At 38.5% G+C, this 19,392-nt stretch overlaps 2 protein-coding genes and 1 long non-coding RNA gene across 4 annotated transcripts; 2 read left to right on the top strand and 1 right to left on the bottom strand.

The window, feature by feature from the left end:
- The first annotated feature begins 959 nt into the window (after positions 1-959).
- LOC101736617 (uncharacterized) lies at positions 960-11,473 on the top strand. The gene is made up of 8 exons (XM_038017387.2): positions 960-1,092; positions 1,896-2,021; positions 4,720-4,881; positions 6,210-6,483; positions 7,359-7,523; positions 8,171-8,337; positions 8,833-8,920; positions 11,238-11,473. The coding sequence occupies exons 2-8, from the start codon at positions 1,909-1,911 to the stop codon at positions 11,427-11,429; spliced, it is 1,161 nt and encodes a 386-aa protein (XP_037873315.1). The 5' UTR covers positions 960-1,092; positions 1,896-1,908; the 3' UTR covers positions 11,430-11,473.
- Positions 11,474-12,827: 1,354 nt separating this feature from the next.
- On the top strand, positions 12,828-15,502 carry LOC105841716 (uncharacterized). 2 transcript variants are annotated; one of them, XR_001139692.2, is made up of 3 exons: positions 12,828-13,154; positions 14,014-14,176; positions 15,413-15,502. It is a non-coding gene; the product is annotated as an uncharacterized LOC105841716 (long non-coding RNA). The 2 variants fall into 2 exon arrangements; XR_002430589.2 differs by having other exon boundaries at positions 12,847-13,154; positions 14,014-14,184.
- On the bottom strand, positions 15,499-17,513 carry RpS21 (ribosomal protein S21; the record flags this gene model as incomplete). Its single annotated transcript, NM_001043742.1, is given in 3 exon segments — positions 15,499-15,563; positions 16,130-16,321; positions 17,455-17,513. Coding segments are annotated over 3 exon segments (252 nt in total). The 3' UTR covers positions 15,499-15,553.
- Between the last annotated feature and the right edge of the window lie 1,879 nt (positions 17,514-19,392).

The raw sequence follows: 19,392 nt of genomic DNA, 5'->3' as shown, positions 1-19,392 counted from the left end.
GTTTTAGAGTATAAAGACAAGAGCTCAGTGTGACTTGTTTAATAGCGGATGCACAGACCGGCAGTGTTGCCAATATAAATACATTTTTTACCTAACATTGATTCAACAACATTTCATTCATATCATGATTCAATGAACATTCTGATTTTAAATACAAGGTCAAACAATTCCATCTCTCAACAACCGAATGATCATTGTTCTATACGCTTCGTATATACTGTGTTACTTATAATATTTTGTATTCAAGTTTAACAATATTTGCTATGTGTATGTGCATTACTATAATTCTCATGTTGTATTTGTTATTTTAGCTGTTCTACACACACTCATCACTTTTAATTATTATTCTCATAACAGCAGTGCCTTTGTACATAATTTTCCTATTACTCTATACTGTCTTCTTTTGGTGTGTACATAAATAAATAAAAAATGTGTGCGTGTACTAGTGTACACACGTAAGAAGTGAAACTTCTTTATGGCCTTATTTTTCGAAAAATGATCTACATGCAACTTTCTAGAAATTGGTTAAATAAAGTTAAATTAGATAAAGTTTAAACAAAAGGATTTTATTATCATAGACATGAATACAAAAAAGTTAAATTAGATAAAGTTTAAACAAAAGGATTTTATTATCATAGACATGAATACAAAAAAGATGGCGCGTAACGGAAAAATGTGACGCGTAACCGAAAAATGTGACGGTAAATTTTTTTCCAACGCCGATAAAGAAGTTTCACTTCAATAAATTGACGCGCTCGCCTGAGATATTTTCGTTTGATCTGTAGCTCATTCTTGTATCCAGGTCCTCAGACGCTTGATCACTCCACATTTTCTTACTCCCGCCCTTTTACTCGTCACCATGAGCCTCTCCACGACTCAGGTTTATTTAACTAGTTTCAAAAATGTAAAGTAAAAAAAAAGAACAACGATTTGGACTAAAGATCGAACCCGCAAAATAAATAAAAAAGTCTAGTCTCTATAAGCTCTATTATGACAGGTGTTTATATAATCGCTGTCAGTTCTGTCTTGTGTCATTTAGCGGAATGAAACTCACCGACCAACACGGGAGGAAAGCCCTCCTTATTTATTTAGGTAAGTGAGATATCTAGCCGAGATATTTGCACCGTCTACTATAGACAGTTTTACATAAATATCATTATCATCAGCCTAGTCGTCCACTGCTGGACATATGCCTCACCCAATCCTATATAAATTCTACATATATGCCCTATATTAATCTATAGCATTTTTCTTACATAAACAGATACTCTAGTTTTGCATTTAGCTTCTAGTCCTATGCTATAGACCAAGTTTTCCCCAACTTATTTTGTGTACAGCCCACTTTAAGAATAAATTAATTTTTAGCGCACCTATTTTTTCACCTACCTAAAAACCACTATAGCGAGGGTTCAGTCGGTGTCTAAGAGTCCATCTAGATGAAATTGCAAATCGCCTCCCAATCCTCTACACAACGCCCCATTTTTTCTCTGGGTCTCTTACCTCCCCCCTTTACGTCTGCATCGCCCACAAGGGGGCGTTATCGCTCACTCTGGGAAACGCTGCTATAGACATAGTCTGTAGGTACTGATTAAGGGCTGTTCCCGTGAATGCTCGAACTGTAGCCAGCGGAAAGTCTTAAGCTACTGGTGGTAGGACCTCTTGTGAGTCCGCACGTGTAGGTACCATTACCCCGCCTATTTCTGCCGTGGAGCAGTAATGCGTTTAGGTTTGAAGGGTGGGGCAGCCGCTGTAACTATACTTGAGACCTTAGAACTTATATCTCAAGGTGGGTGGCGTTGTAGATGTCTATGGGCTCCAGTAACCGCTTAACACCAATTGGGCTGTGAGCTCGTCCACCCATCTAAGCAATAAAAAAATCTATTGTTTCGCTTTAGCTATCCATAAGTAATGGCATCGTCGGGCTCATGGCGTGGAGGGGCGCAGCCCAACATCATAGACCTAGACAGGTACATGCGAGCCGGGGTCCGACCTGCAGATGATGTGTCTGACGCACAAGAAAGGTCAGTTACTCTGAATCTTCTTGTTGTCCTTATCACACATTTCGTGAGGTCGACGCAAGATGTCTTAAGCTTTGTTCGGACTAGGCGAGTATTTTAGTCGAGTACCGAGTAATTTAGTAGCTAAATGTGTCTGAACACCAAAAATTTAGTCGAGTAGGTTAGTAAATAATGTAGTCAAGTCAATCCATTTTGTTCTATTTTTTCGGGCGAGTAGCGCCTCCCACCACGCGTCCTAGCTCACTGGCTCACTGACTAAACAAGTCCGAACCTGTTGATTAGTCGAGTTCATTAGTGGCACTTCTCAAATGGATATCTTTGCGCTGAATTTGAGAGTGTATTATCAGAAAATTCACACAACTTTCGGACATTCTCAAACTATCGAAGTATTCTTTGGGATCTCTTCCAATGCTAATTCCTTCAGAAGACATTTAGTAGGTCTTAGTTTATCTCTTCTATCGATCCATTTTCGTACCCGTAACTTATTTTTCTTAATTACAGAAATTTCCTCATTCACCTCTTCTAAAATAGCCATTACGATTAGCTTAATCAGTTTATTCACTCTATTGCGTTGCAGCCTGTTCATCTCGCAAAACACCACTCACTTGTGTACTCTACTGGACCGTAATGCGAACGATTTCTGTGCAGTAGCAAATAGTTTAGCCACTAAATTACTCGATACTCGATTAAAATACTCGCCTAGTACGAACAAGGCTTTATCGTGCTTAGAAACCTGGGATAATTATTAAAACCGCCAGCCTGACGTCATCCCTCTTTCGGAATGCTATCGTTGGCATTAGATGTTAGCCAAAAGAGGTTCCGCTTTTTTCGCTTTTTCGCTTTTTACGACATCTGAGGGTCGTTCAAATTCTAATTCGGGAACCGCAACTATTTCTGTATCTATGATTTATGAAATGTTTGTTAATGGTACTTTAATAATTGCAATTTAATTCAATGAATAGGCAAAAAATAATCGCAGTGTGGCTGGGCGGCGATTGTGCGAAGATTTTCCACTGACCGAGTGATGTAGGCTGGTGTGTGCAAATTCATCTTGTTAATATCGTTGGATTACCCTCTATTATATTATTATTACTAAGATTATCATTTAGTGTTGGTGTACAATAGATTTTTTAAGGGATTTTATGACCTGGTAACTAAGACCTTTAAGTCATGTCTTATTTTAATTTATATTCTTATTTTTATGAAAAATGATAATATGGAATGAAATGAAATGAAGTTGATTAATTTGAAACATATAATCAACTGGGATGTAATTAAATGAGATGATATGGTATGGGATGAATCATCTCAGTAAAATGGTGGACATTTACTGAGATTTTTTCAGTGGACTTTTTAGAGGATTCCGAGAAGTTACGTCCAGCGGCTTTGTTTCGTTTTCCCACATTTGTGCACTTTCACAGATATTAAACAGTTAATAAACCACCCTTACTACACATTTAAACCTGAAGAAACACTAAATAGACAAAATAAAACAAATCACACAACCTCACTCCTCGCGTTCCCGCCAAAAAGTCCTGTGTAATAGAGTTTGCTCTACTAATGTTCTTGTTACCTTTTAAGCTTCGTATACCTTGCGACTTATAAGATCTTGAGAATACAAGTGGTTTATGATTTGTTAATGCAGACGTAATTAGCTTATACAAATTGAAAATCAACTGTAATTAGTTTTCATAATTTAAATCACGTCTTTTTGACAAATTTCGTATTATAGAAAATTCGAAGTCTTCCGCATACTTCTGTGACTTTCAGATGACCAAAAACAGATTATATGTCGTGGAACAAAGTAACAGGAGATAATAGGACAATTTTAGATGTTAACTTTTACCTCATCTAACATACCTACATATTATTATTTTTTGTATTAAGCCATATTACAATATATTACATACAAGCCGTATTAAGGCGATACCGCGAATGGATCAATATTTTTTTTTATTGCTTAGATGGGTGGGCGAGCTCACAGCCCACCTGGTGTTAAGTGGTTACTGGAGCCCATAGACATCTACAACGTAAATGCGCCACCCACCCTGAGATATAAGTTCTAAGGTCTCAAGTATAGTTAAAACGGCTGCCCCACCCTTCAAACCGAAATACATTACTGCTTCACGGCAGAAATAGGCAGGGTGGTGGTACCCACCAGCGCGGACTCACAAGAGGTCCTACCACCAGTAAAGTCAGTTTTGGTTCCTTAGACCTTACTCAGTTACCTGGATAGCTGTGGTAGTTCTAGAGCTAATACATGCAATCAGAACTGACCAGTGATGGGATGAGTGCTTTTATTAGATCAATACCAATCGACGGAGGGCCTCGCGTTCGAAGTCGTTAATTATGAATCTGGATAACTTTTGCGACTCTGTTTCTATAATCTGACGAAGCATGTTGCGGATAATAATATCGACGCTTGAAATTGACAATAACTGCTTTGTACATAAATGATAGGCAATAACCATATTCGATGCGCAAAAAATATATATTTCTAGGTCTATTAAAATCATTTCAATCCTACAGCTACTAGCTAGATTCTACTACAGCTAGATTCGTTAAAATAGAATTTTTTTCAGGTATTTCAACTTTAAATTAGTCTACTGTAAAGTTCACGCATTGTCGCTTAGTCACGTTTGCCTTTCAAGCGTCGATATGTACTTTTAGGTTATTAAACTGCCTTGCATTTTTTTGCTAGCGATCGACTGATCGTGGACGCCGGCGGTCTGAGCAGAGAACTAAGGCGGTCCAGCAGTGACAGTTCAAGGGAGCATACCGCACGCACCCAGTGCAAGAGGTACTCGCATGACTCCGGACTCTCTGACGGCAGCTACGTCAAGAGAAGACACAGAGCACACAGGTACAGAATAAATTTGACGGAATGGCCAAGTAACTTGTCTGATAGCACGTTTGAACTAATTTTTTTTTTTGCCGTATAGCCAAACGAGCATACGGCCCACCTGATGGTGAGTGGTTACCGTCGCTCATGGACGTCAGCAATGCCAGGGGCAGAGCCAAGCCGCTGCCTACCGTTTAATACTCTCCACAAGCCTCGTTTGAAGAAGGACATGTCATAGCGCTCGGGTAACACCGTGGAGGGGAGCTCATTCCATATCCGGATGGTACGTGGCAAAAAAGATTTCTGGAAACGCACTGTGGATGAACGTAGTGGCTCCGGGTAGTATGGATGAACTCTACTCCGATGGCGGGCGGTGCGATGTTAAAAACGAGAAGATGTCGGTATTATCTCGAGCTCATGTTTAAATAGATGTTTTTTCCTTCGATCAATAGTAGTATTATTGATCGAAGGTTTTTTCTAATTGTCTCGCAACTTACAGGAAAAATCTGTCGCGGATCATTTCCCAATTAAATATAAATTAATCTTAAGCTATCAATCAAATGTAATCAAACCTTAGATGTATAATTTTTTTATTATTTTTGTTATTAATGCACTGTCGATTGCACCTATAATTGAGGTGACATCTGCCATGTACTTTTGTCAATTGTTCAATGTTTTGTATCGATGATCACTTTGTTGGTGCAACTTAATAAATAAATAAATGGAATAGCCAAGTACCTCGTCTGAAAACACGTTTCATTGCACCTATAATTGAGGTGACATCTGCCATGTACTTTTGTCAATTGTTCAATGTTTTGTATCGATGATCACTTTGTTGGTGCAACTTAATAAATAAATAAATGGAATAGCCAAGTACCTCGTCTGAAAACACGTTTCAAATTTCTATTTTAATAAGCAGTGTTACTGCTAGTTTTTTTTCCCCTACCTATGCTGATAGCCATGAGAGGATATTTCAGCTTCGCCCTAACGTGTGTAGGTGAGCTCACGGGGCTCAAACCGGAGTGTGGCTAACACTGACCCTAACAAGAGCGGTGCTTCGCAGAATCTACCACTGGATCGGAAACGCGACCCACTGAGAAGATCCGGCGAGAAACTCAGTGGGCGGTTAGTTCGCTCGTCGAGCCCTATACCCGTCGAGCGACGGGCTCGACGAGAACGGTGACCGGTGCTTGTGTTGCCTAAAAGCACCGTTAATGGATCAGGAGGATCCGTAATGACGTGCTTTGGGTGGTGCTAGTAAGGTTCGGTATAAGAAGAAGCAGTTGTGGGTTTTGTCTAAAACTGGGATATTTTGTTGTGGAATTACGACTGCAGACTCGTGTTGACAGACGTCATCCCGCCTCGGACGTGTTGATGAAGAGGCAGCAGCAGCCGTTGAAAGAAGACAGCTCGATCCGTGACTTCAGGGTCGTCTGCGAGAAAGCGCTACTAGAGCAGCAGAAGCAATTGGCGCGCGTCACTCAGCTGTGCGAGAAACTGACCGAGAGACAGGCGACCGAAATAAAGTGTGACAGGACGGTCGTCAGGGAGTCTTCGGACAGCAGCGAGCTGTCTTCGACCAGTCGCAGTACCGGGGATGAGAGGCGGAAGGATCATAACCGCGTGAGTGGCATTTAGTGTTTAGGTTATTATTATGACTAGTGGGACCGCGGTAGTCGAAATTCGACTATAATTAATTGAAATTTTATTCATAAACATTATTATGGTTCTATTGTCAAATAGACTTCTTTAATATAATCACGGATTTCGCCAAAACTACACTATAGATAAATAGTATCAAAGACAAAGAATATTAATTTATTCTCAATTTGACCACAGACTTTCAACGATAACAAAAGTTTGAAAATAAACGCAAAGTATATGTGTGTGTGTATATGTGTTGTGCCAAATACGTGGTAAAGTGTGTATGTTTTCTTTAATCATTTAATGATTTTTTATGCATAATTAAAAAAAATATTAACATTCTGCACTCCTTCTCTCTATTGTCTATAAGTGTGGGAAATTTCAAACTCCTCCGTCCGCGCAATTTTCGTAAAAAGGGGTACAAAGTTTTTGCGTCAAGTATTAATATATAGATTATTAAAGGGGTCTTGTCTTGGCTACTGCCAACCAATTTAAACAAGTCTTGAGATCTTTAGAGGAGACAAGGAGAGAAGGGGTAAGAAGAGAAAACGAATTCCACGGTAAAAGAATAACATCGTGTAAAATCAAACCGGAAAAAATTATAATTTGCGTAATTACTGGTGTTAAGACGTGTTGTGAACTCAATTGTGAGTACCGCTACCCTGTTTATTTCTAGCACGAGGCAGTAATGCGTTTCGGTTTCGCGGCATTGTAAACGCTTATAGCTAAAACTGTTTGGAAAGCGGATGGTGGAGGGTAGTATCACGCATCCGTTTGGACTATTCTCGAAGGCTATCGAAGGCTCTTTCAACTTTAAACATTAAAGAAATCAAGTGAACTTCATTCAATTACAGACGCAGAAATGCAAGACCTACAAAATTATAATGAACAAACTGGACGAGTTGAATCGAGTCTTCGTTCAAAGAGGACGCTCGCCTCCCGCGCGCCCTCCCCTCTGCCCTGTCAACTTCACAGACAAGGTGGTCACCACTGACGTTGACAGGTCTGAAGGCTTGCAGGTTCGTGACATTACTCATAGGTTGCGAGTATTGAGAGCAGAAGTAAGGAGAATCATCTCAGTGTATTAAAATGTGTCCGATAAAAGGGAGCCAATTAAGATGGCGCCACAGTAGCAAGAGGAAAGGTTCAAAAAATAACGCAACATAAACTAGCACAATTCACTCTGCTTAAAACTGCTATATTCATACCATTTTCACTTCCTACACTAGCGTTATTTCGGTGAGTCTTCCATCAATAGCTTGCTGTTTACAAGTTACATAGTTGGGAGGTATTATCACCTTCCAGGATATTAACATTGTATTAGCACTTAGAAAACTTAAAACACTTTAAAATTCTCAATTCGCTTCTTCCGCTTCGCTTCAGGTGATCCGTTCGCTGTTTCGCTTCAAGTAGTTCCGATTACTGACTGACTGCGTGCCATCTCTGCAACGCTTTTATAACCGATACCACATCCCTAGAATTATCGAGAATATTCCACACATTTCGAGTATCGTGTTTCCGCTATCTGGCAATAGATGGCGTTGTACTTCTCGAGCGTCCTAGGCGCTACTAGATCCTTCGATATTCGATCGACTATTCGGCGTATATATAGCTAACGTTACGTTATATATGCTTTACTTGTTCTGAAATTAGTTTGTATTTCCAGAAACCGCAAATAATGAACCAGACCATTTTGAATAAAACCGGGCGGTGTTCTCCGTACGGGCGGGAACACATCGTGATGCGTTCAATGACACAAGCGTACGCTGTGGACATAGCGCCAAAAGAAGTTTCCAAATTCAACGGAGAAAGTCCTAACGTATTAATTGAAAGGTTATAATAATCTGCTATATTCTTTTTTTTATTTATTTCTTAGGTGGGTGGACGAGCTCACAGCCCACCTTGTGTTAAGAAATAGGAAGGACAGTGGTACCTCTCCATATGGCCTTACTCGAAAAAATTCTGCTATACAATAAAAGCTCCTTATTGGCGTTCTCCTAAATAGCGTTTTCACTGTTCGCGGCATAAAAAATGCGACCCAATTCCTATATTCGCGGCTAAAGCTTTCTTTATTCGCCGATCTAATCTGTACATCGGTACATTTTATTGATGTGTGTGTACGCTGTAGATGTCTATGGGCTCCAATAATCACTTAACACCAGGTGGGCTGTGAGCTCGTCCACATTTATCTTTAATTTTATTAGTGTTAGCACATTCTATGAATGTTGTGTTCTCCTGTAATTAAGGGAGTACATATAAAAGTAATTTTATTGTGTACATATCTTTGTTGAAAAACATAGTCATTAATATAATATTCATAATTTCTAGTGTGGTTAAATCTGGACAGAGTTCTCTTGGATCAAGAAACGGTAACTGCGACCCGCGATGCGGTTTCGATCTCAACGACCCAGTGCATGTTAGTGAACAAAACTATACAGACTAGTTATTCGTTAGGATCCCGCCAAGGGAAGATATTTGTATGATAAATATAAATGTCTTTTCCAGGGTTATGGATGTACATTAAATATATGTATGTGTATAATAAAAAACTTACATTTATTTCCGTTATCCGGTACCTGTAACACAAGTTCTTTACGAACTTATCACGGGACCAGTTAACGTGGCGTGATTGTTAGTAAATATTTCTTATTTATTTATTTATTTATTTATTTATTGAGTTATTTATCTGTCAATTCAGATAGACATTCGTGTATAGAGGGTAGAAGCAAGAAGCGCCATCTTGTATAGGGGACAAGTTGAAAAAGTATCCGCCTGTAAACAGTAAGTTATTGTTGGACGACTCACCGAAATAGCGCTAGTGTAGGAAGTGGAAATGATATGAATATAGTAATTTTATACAGAGCGAAGTGTGCTGGGTTGAAAAATATAATATTCTTCGTGCCTTGTGTAGTTAAAAAATATGCAGCATTTAAGATCTTAACTATTGTTACGCGCTGGGGTTCGGGATAAATAAAAAAACTACCGAAGTACAAGTTAGCACTGTATTAGCACTTAGAACAATTAAAACACTTCACAAATACTTTAAAATTATCAATTCGCTTCTTCCGCTTCGCTTCATGTGATCCGTTCGCTGTTTCGCTTCGAGTAGTCCGATTACTGACTAACTGCGTGCCATCCCTGCAACGCTTTTATAGCCGATACCACATCTCTAGAATTATCGAGAATATTCTACACATTTCGAGTATTGTGTTTCGCTATCTGACAATAGATGGTGTTGTATTTCTCGAGCGTTCTAGATGCTACTAGATCCTTCGATATTCGTTCGACTATTCAGCGATAGATGGCATTGTAACACTATTTATTTTTATTACTAATTGCGTAGGAAGTGCCTTCTTAATTTAATATCCTACTCTTATCGTTTATGGCGCTAGTTTTTTAAACCTTTCCACTTGCTGCTACGGCGCCACCTTAATTGGCTTCCTTTTAGCGGATACTTTGTAACACACTGAGCGGATGCTCCTTACTTCTACCCTCCATGCTGTTGTGCCATTGAAGTTTCGTCAGTACATTTTTTTACTGGTGGTAGGACCTCTTGTGAGTCCGCGCGGGTGGGTAACACTATTTCTGCCGTGAAGCAGTAATGCGTTTCGGTTTGAAGGGTGGGGCAGCCGTTGTAACTATACTTGAGACCTTAGAACTTATATCTCAAGGTGGGTGGCGCATTTATGTTGTAGATGTCTATGGGCTCCAGTAACCACTTAACATCAGGTGGGCTGTGAGCACGTCCAACCATCTAAGCAATAAAAAAAAAAAAAAAAAAAAAAAAAAAAAAAAAAAAAAAAAAAAAAAAAAAAAAAAAAAAAAAAAAAAAAAAAAAAAAAAAAAAAAAACATGACATCTATGATTGGGCTACGTTGTATTCGTATTACCACACGAAAATAACATTTTGCCGAGAAGGCGAGGTTCTGTGAATTATTTAATTTTGTTAATTTAGTATTTCTTCAGGCTGAGCTTAGGAAGCTCGCCCGCCAAACTCGACGAAACTTACCATTCGATGCGCTTGACAGAGAGATAGGAGAAAAAAGTTGACAGATCATTTGTAACGTTCAAAGACAGATATAAATTTCTCGGCAGAACATAATATCAATTATTATTATTAATACCTAGTTGATATGACGAGCGTAGTATTTGTGTTTTGACATTCTTATAAATCGATGAATACCGGCTGCACGCACGAAAAAGTGTCACGTTCCGCCTAAGCCTGAACGTGCAAGCGAGAGCGCGGAAAAAGCGATAGAGAGGCACGATCGGCCCAAGCGTTGGCTTGTGACACATTTATCTCACGTCTCGCGTGACGTCAGAGCTGACAGTTCGAATAGTTCTGCTACTGACGTTGTCACGTAAAACTATCTTTTTTTTATATTGCCCTTGTAGTCAGACTGCCCACCTGATGGTGAGTGGTTACCGTCGCCCATGGACTTCAGCAATGCCAGGGGCAGAGCCTAGCCGCTGCCTACTGTTAAGTACTCTCCACAAGCCTCGTTTGAAGAAGGACATGTCATAGCGCTCGGGAAACACCGTGGAGGGGAGCTCATTCCATAGCCGGATGGTACGTGGCAAAAAAGACCTCTGGAAACGCACTGTTGATGAAAGCAGCTGTTCCAGATGATATGGATGAACTCTGCTCCGATGGTGGGAGGTGCGATGATAAAAAGGAGATCCGTATCGTCCGTAAACCGATTTTACAGACCACCTGTATTATTATTTTTCAGTTATATTCACAAGCCAAGAGTCTTGGAACGAAATACACCCACACAGTACCCGGAAGCGGCGTTCGTTGCGAGAATCCTGCTGATGTGAGCTCGCGTAGCATATCCCTGTGCGCCGTCTGCCGAGGATACTGGAAATCGTTCTGGAAATACTTCTCTACACAACTAAACGAGGGGCATTGTAAAAGTTTTTAAGTTTTGGCATAAAAAAAGATATATTAAATTGTTTTGTGAAATTATTTTTGTGGTTTCTGTGTACTGAGCTTAAAAAACTATATTCTAGTTGTTTGATATAAGTCAAACCTTGTTGTAAGTAACCGGGTGTTGCCTGGGTACCACGTGGATTGAATTGATTCTGAGTTAATCAAAATGATGAGATTTTGAGTTCGCTCTAACATTGAAGCCGTCGTGGCCTAACGGCACAGATAACCCCCAACTGTGCCTAACGGATAAGACGTCCGGTGCATTCGTGTTGAGCGATGTACCGGTGTTCGAATCCCGCAGGCGGGTACCAATTTTTCTAATGAAATACGTACTCAACAAATGTTCACGATTGATTTCCACGGTGAAGGAATAACATCGTGTAATAAAAATTAAAGATGTGGTGTCGTGGGACACCAGGTAGGAACGAAGTTCCTTCGGCTAATGTAGAATCGACACAATTTGCAAAAAAGAAATGGTGCTCAATTTTATGTAGGTTTTCTTGGTTTTTCTCTTAAATTTTGCTGATTAGTTTTTATTTAAGTACGGGAAAGTATTTAGGAAATTCAGTATTTTAGGAAATAATAAATTACGTAAAATAAAATAAATAGTAATTCAATTTATCAATTAAAATAACAAAATATATCTCTTTATTTTTGGTTGACAACATAAAATTACATAGAAATAGAAATAATTACTAAATAGAGAGAGAAGGGATTAGAGAACGAAAAGAAAGAAGGAGAAAGAGAAAGGTATTATACACTACTCGCTTGTGTATGCGACTGTCGCGCCTGCGCACGTCTCATTTAACGGTTTTATTCCACGCACTTTTTTCCACGGATTTTTTCTTACGGTTTTACTATCACATTTTTTTCAGTTCGGTCGCGCAGCAAAACCCTATCCCCTCCAAGCCTGCCGTAAGGAACTTCTTTCCAAAAATGAAACCCCCAAATTATAATTTGCGTAATACTGGTGGTAGGACCTCTTGTGAGGCCGCGCGGGTGGGTATCACCGCCTTGCCTATTTCTGCCGTGAAGCATTAATGCGTTTCGGTTTGAAGGGTAGGGCAGCCATTGTAACTATACTTGAGGCTTTAGAATTTATGTCTCAAGGTGGGTGGCGCATTTACGTCGTAGATGTCTATGGGCTCCAGTAACCACTTAACACCAGGTGGGCTGTGAGCTCGTCTATCCACATAAGCAATAAAAAAAAGTAGCATCGATGTTGTGATGTGTATGACCTTTGTTTACAACTTATCAGCAGTTGGGTGAAAGACGTTCTGCTTAATTAAAAAAAAAAACTGCCAGAGTCAAGTAGTACACCCCATGTAGAGTGAAAATTACAACGTCGTTTGCAAAATTCTAAATCTAAACTTCTTTCATTGTCACAAAACTTCTAGCAGAAAAAAAAACAATGACATCGGAACAAAACACTTTCAAAAACCAAACGTCAAATCACAATGGAAATTCAAAGTGGTAAAAAACCCATCAAAATGTAGTTAATTTTACTGGAACAATAAAATCATAGTTTGCCAAAAATTTCCGTTTAATCATGAAGAAAAACAATCGTTTGTGGATTTTGCTTTGCCTGTTACTACAAGTTGCCAGCGCCCTAGCTTGTAAAAAAAAGTCGTCGTGTCGGCCTCCGCGTTGTCCCGGGGGTTGCAAGCCGAAATATTGGTGATTATAAACGAAAAATTTATTTACGAGATAATAAATAGTGAGTATAGTAACAGTTGACAGTAACTGATATTAGTTAGTGGAAGCGCCTCATGGAGTTATTTAGCATGATGGAGACAAGCTATGAACAGCTTTCGGACAGGCGTTAATTTGGCGGTGAAATTGTTGAAATACTTTATAATATGAACGCAATATCTGTCTACTACAATTTATATGATTTTACATTTTCCGAAATGTTTCAAGAATAAAAATCACAAATAAGATCCACACACTGAATGCTTAATTGAATAATGTAGCATTTGGATCTTAACTGGTTCTGAGATAAATAGATTTAATCAGTAATGTCACAATGTAAAATTTTTAATAATTATAAAATAAAAAAGATTGAAAAAGTTAGTATTGAGAATAATTTAATTTAATGAATAAAAATTACATAATATTAATGAAATTAAATAATAAAATAGCAGTCCGAAAACTCAGTCCCTTTTTTTTCCTACCTAAGCTGATAGCCTTGAGAGGCTATTTCAGCGGAACCTTAACTAGTAGGTGAGCTCACGGGGCTCAAACCTGACGACGTTGCTAACACGAGCTCTAGCAAGAGCCGTGCTTCGCAGAATCTACCACCGGATCGGAAACGCGACCCACTGAGAAGATCCGGCGAGAAACTCAGTGGGCTGTGTCTGAGGGTTAATTTACTCGTCGAGCCCTTCGTCGCAAGTGACGGGTTCGACGAGAACGGTGACCGGACTCAAAAGCCGCAGTCGATAATTATGTAAGAAATAATTAAAAAACTCAAAATTAATGGAACAATCTGGCTCGGTCAAACCCGGTCCACGGTCAACCCAAATTCATGACAATGTTATAAATGAGGTGAGATAAAATGAAACAACCTATTACAGATGGCGTCCTCCACTCTTAATCTGTGGTGGTGGTTGGCGTGGCTGTTGTTGAGAACAATTGAAGTGAGCTGCTGTAAAAAGAAGACAATATGTCGTCCGCCTCCTGGTGGTAAAGCCGGTTGTGGAGGACGGGGCAAATAATGACTACACTAAACTCTACGCGGTAGGACTGTAAGAACACTAATAGTTGTTAAATGAGTTTATTTTAAGAGACAAAACGAGAGGTCTAAACCCAATCGTTCGCATGTACCTACGTAAAAATATACACTGTTATGAGGAAATGTGAATTCCGAGAAATTTGAAGTTGCTTACGACATTTGACGTCTACGACGCCGTCGTGCGTCATTACGTTTTTTATGCGGATTTCATGCGGTTTTTATTAGGATAAATGGATTAAAAAAAACCACATTAACTTGTTTAGCATTTTCAATTAATTTATTTCACGGTTATAATTTTTGTTTTTCCAGATGTTAGCATTATATGGTCACCGATTATACACATATGAAACCGCTACATAACAATTTCAATTATAATTATGTAATTTAAATTTAAAAATATTTAATACATTTTTACTGGTGGTACGACCTCTTGTGAGTCCGCGCGGATGGGTACCACCACCCTGCCTATTTCTGCCGTGAAGCACTAATGCGTTTCGGTTTGAAGGGTGGTGCAGCCGTTGTAACTATACTTGAGACCTTAAAACTTATATCTCAAGGTGGGTCGCGCATTTACGTTGTAGATGCCTATGGGCTCCAGTAACCACTTAACACCAGGTGGGCTGTGAGCTCGTCCACCCATCTAAAGCAATAAATCTCAGTGGGTCGCGTTTTCGATCCGGTGGTAGATTCTACGAAGTACTGCCAGTAGTAGGGCCAGTGTTAGCAACACTCCGGTTTGAGCCCCGTGAGCTCACCTACATGTTAGGGCGAAGCTGCAATAGCCTCTCAAGGCTATCAGCATAGATAGGGAGAAAAAAAAAACCTCTCTTATATTATAACAAAGACAAGTTTCAAAGGCATCAGCTGAATGGTTTAGGCATTGAAAGCAGATTGTTTTTTTTAGATTTATAAACAGTGATAAATAGCTCGACGCAACACGTTTTCTGCAGTGGGGTCTAAATTCAGATACAGGAAATGAGGAGTAAAGGTCAAGATTCATCTTGACAGTCTGTAAAATTTGAGCCCTTGTGAACGCCCCGGCCCCTTTAATGTTTTTTTTTCGAAGACGACCATACGGCCCACGTGATGTTAACTGGTTACCGTCCCTCATGGCAGAGCCAAGTCGCTGCCTACCATTAAATAAATTTGAATGCCTGATTATATGACAGCTGCAATAGAGGTTGGCACTATATTGCACACCACCGGCACACATATCATTAATGTTATTCTTGTATTTACAGATATCATTACATAAAATGAAGATTTTTTTAAAGCATTTAAAGTGATGAAATAATATTTGTAAAATGTATTAAATGAAACAAAGAGATGTATTTTTTGTTTTTTATTTTATCTTATAAAATAGTTGTTTGACGAACGAGATGTTAATAGTTTCTGAAACAAAAAAAGTGTCAAATTAATTCAATGCATCTTAAGGTTTATGTTAACGATCCCTACATAGCACACATTATTGTATTTAATTATTTATATTGAATATATAAGTATTAAAAAGGTGATTTTAAAAAATGGGCTAGTAAATTAGGTCACTTGGATATAAAAGGAACATAATGCTGCAAAGTGGCAGAATATTCCATTTGATGATGATAATTGTTTGTAGAATTTTGAATAATCCCTACTGAGGGTCCAGAATTGGAATTGACATAAGCTTTTGTAAATACATAATTTTATGAAAAAAAAAAACCTTTTCTTGGCTAATGCTAAGACATTATCTACAGAAATGTCCACAGAGTTTGATGAGGACAGTGACCAGTGTTTGAAGGGCCTAAAAGCACTGAAAGTGGGAGATCCGACAAACACGTTTGGAGCGATGGCAGCTTTGCATTGCCCCAATGTGGTTGGATAAAACCACAGTGATCAGTCTTTGCTTAATCATAATAAAGAAAAATAGAATTCCATTCATTTGAAACTTTAAGCACTTCAAAAATAATTAAAATACTCACTTAGCCAGTATACCATCTTTCTTTGTTAACCTCACGATGCAATCATCAGACTCTCCCATCCTTCGGATAGCCCCACAGACAACATACATTTTAGATGTGTCAGCAGCACGACCTGTGGCGGGGTCTACGTCAGCAATCACTAGCTGTACTGAAGCATGGTCCTTAGCGTGGATGAGGCGGTTGCTGGCCGAGCTGTAGTTTAAAGTAGACATTTAGCTTCTGCATTACGTGTTAAGTGTAAATAGATTTTTTATTTCTAATGTCTTGTTTAAAGTTTTTGTATTACATGGGTTTACTCCTATTGCAAAATTTTTTTGTTTTGTTTTTTTTTGTGCAATTGTATATACTAGTGGTCCCACAGTAGTCGAAATTCGACTATAATTAATTGAAATTATAACTTTCAACATTATTACGGTCCTATTGTTACAGATTTCGCCAAGACTACACTATATACAAATACTTGTAATATTAAAGATCAACAATACTAACCTATTCTCAATTTGACTACAGACTTTAAGCAATAACAAAAGTTTGACAATAAACAAAGAGTATATTATGTGTGTGTGTCAAATACATGGTAGTGTGTGTAATGTTTTCTTTATTGATTTAATGTATCTTTTATGCATTATTTTAAAAAAATATTAGCATTGTGCACTTCTTCTCTATACTCTGTAAGTGTGGAAAATTTCATACTCCTCCGTCTGCGCAATTTTTGTAAAAAGGGATACAAAGTTTTTGCTCCACGTATTAATAATATAGATGATTCCCTAGTGAACTGTTGAATTAAGTACTTATTTTTTTTATAAATATTAAAAGATTACGGTAAAAGATCAGTGGCTATAATTTGTCAAGAATATTAGCAGTGTCAGGGTGACAGCCAAGTGGCTATCAACAACTACAATGATCTTGTCACGCGAAAAGCACACTTATCACTGATGCCTATGAATTTATGCTCGTCTGGTAGTAAAGTATATATAAATATGTATATAAATATGTAATAAACAAACTCAATTCCGTGTTTATAATGTTAGTATAAAACCCATATTTTGGATATATACTGTATACATACCTATTACGTTCGATACAATACTAAATTTATATGAAGGACTGGACTGGGGCTCCAAGTTGGAGCTCACTGCGATTGTTAGACTTAGGATGTTCCTTAGTTTACATATTATGTGATATGAGATGTTATTAGGGTAACTAATATTAGTTAGGGATTCTACATGATCACGATGACTACATAATTCCTTTTTTAGAAATCAGAATCGTGGTTTTGAATTCATAAAAATGTGGTTAAGTTTAACATAACCTCTGTCGCTTACCATTTCCTCGGGCAGTACAAGTCAACGAATTCACCGGCGTCGTTCTGCATTTTATATGTCTGCAATGGAAAGTTTTTAAGTAATTTCACGGTTAAAACTCGTCGAAATGTTGATAATATGTCAATAAAACATGAAAAACCTACACGTCCACACGGTACACGGAATTGACAGATGCGAAAGAAAGATGGCGTTTCTGCTGTGTAGGATAGGAATGCCTCTTTACCATAGAATAATAGAGAAATCGATTTTTTGACATATATGATCGATTTGTTTTTCAAAATAAAGGAATCGATTCAGAGCGTCGAATCAACGGTTAAAGACTGTAAAATCAACATCCGATCTTACCGTTAGATGTAAAATTTATAAAAGTACACAATATTTTCGATTAATTTAACAGAGCCAAACAAACATGCGAGTCATTTACACGCAGTAAAATTTAAGCTTTCCGAAGTATCATTCTCATCACTACCTAGTCAAGTCATAAATTCTGTCACAAGTTTAATGTAAAATAATTGAAACAAGTTTATTCATTATGTAACCATTCATATACCAAAATGAAATTAACAAAACATAGATTCTTATGACACTAAAGTTTATTCAAAATGACCTCCGTGATTTTGAATACAGGCCTTCAATCTGCGCGGCCAGTCGTCTATCGCAGCACGAACGAGGTCCATGTCAATATCGGCGGCTGCCTTAATCAAGGATGTCTTGAGTGACTCCAAATTGGGATAAGGCTTTGAGCACGCCTTTTCCTCCAAGTGTTGCCATATCTTGTAATCTAACGGATTCAAATCTGGACTGGAGGAGGGCCAGTCTTCGTGCCGGATGAAGTCGATTTCACGCGCCGCCAGCCAGTCTTGTGTGCTCTTCGCTCTATGAGCTGGCGCCGAATCTTATTGAAATACCCAGTGCCTGTTATTGAACATGGTATGAGAAACAGGTTCCACAAGGTTCGTCAGGACTGTATTTTGATACACAACTGTATTCGTTTTTACACGTTTCTCACAAAAATGTACCTCTGTTAAGCCCCAATAAGAAACTCCCAACCATACCATGAGCGAGGATGGAAAATTACCTCGTTGGACACGCGGAATACAGCTGCTCGCTTCTTCACTACTGTGTGCGTATACCTTATCATTTTGTTTGTTGTAGCTCTCTTCTACGGTAAAAATTTTTTCATCCGAAAAAAGAATTTCCCGATATTTTTTTCCCGCGTACCGCTTCAACAAAGCGCGGCATCTCTTCAGTCTCAGGTCCATTAGACGAGCATTCAAACGATGTCCTGTTTTTCTTCGATATGCCCGAAGCCCTAAGTCTTCATTTAACACCCTTTTCACCGTGGTTCTGCTTAACCCCATCTGAAGGGCCAACAGTTTCTGCTTACGTTTGGGATTTCTTTGAATTCGCGCCTTCACAGCTTTTATCACTGCTGGAGTCCTAACAGACCGAGGGCGACCACTTCTTGACCTGTCATCTACACTAGAGTCTTCATTGTATCGTTTGATGGTACGATAAACGAATCTTTTGGTTATATTCAAATTTTTCAGTATGTTAAAAATTTGAATTGGCGCGTAACCCCAACGATGCAACGCAATAACTGCAACACGGTCTTCTTTAAGCGTCCACTCCATATTTAAAAATGAGTAAAAATTCTAAAAGTATACATTTTTATTTTCGTGAACAATTCGAAATTCGAATTCAATAAACTTTTTTGTGGCAAGCATTCTAAAAGAAAAGTTTTTACTGTGTGACAATACTTATGACCTGACTTGGTACTTATTATAAAACAAAGTCGCTTCTCGGTCTCTGTATCTGTCCCTGTGTATGCTTAAATCTTTAAAACTACGCAACAGATTTTATTGCGGTTTTTTTTAATAGATAGAGTAATTAAAGAGGAAGGTTCATATGTATAATAACACCCATTAAATAGTAGAG

The sequence above is a fragment of the Bombyx mori genome, chromosome 2 (assembly GCF_030269925.1).
Source record: "Bombyx mori chromosome 2, ASM3026992v2".
Taxonomy (NCBI): domain Eukaryota; kingdom Metazoa; phylum Arthropoda; class Insecta; order Lepidoptera; family Bombycidae; genus Bombyx; species Bombyx mori.
Note: the sequence above shows the minus strand (reverse complement) of the source record. Positions and strands in the feature narration are given on the sequence as shown.

Bases quoted from the DNA above. Each gene is read 5' to 3' on its own strand.
- LOC101736617 (XM_038017387.2), top strand. From the start codon at position 1,909: ATGGCATCGTCGGGCTCATGGCGTGGAGGGGCGCAGCCCAACATCATA. The intron at 6,484-7,358 runs GTGAGTGGCATT...ATTCAATTACAG, and splicing joins GGCGGAAGGATCATAACCGC to ACGCAGAAATGCAAGACCTA. The intron at 7,524-8,170 runs GTTCGTGACATT...TTGTATTTCCAG, and splicing joins ACAGGTCTGAAGGCTTGCAG to AAACCGCAAATAATGAACCA.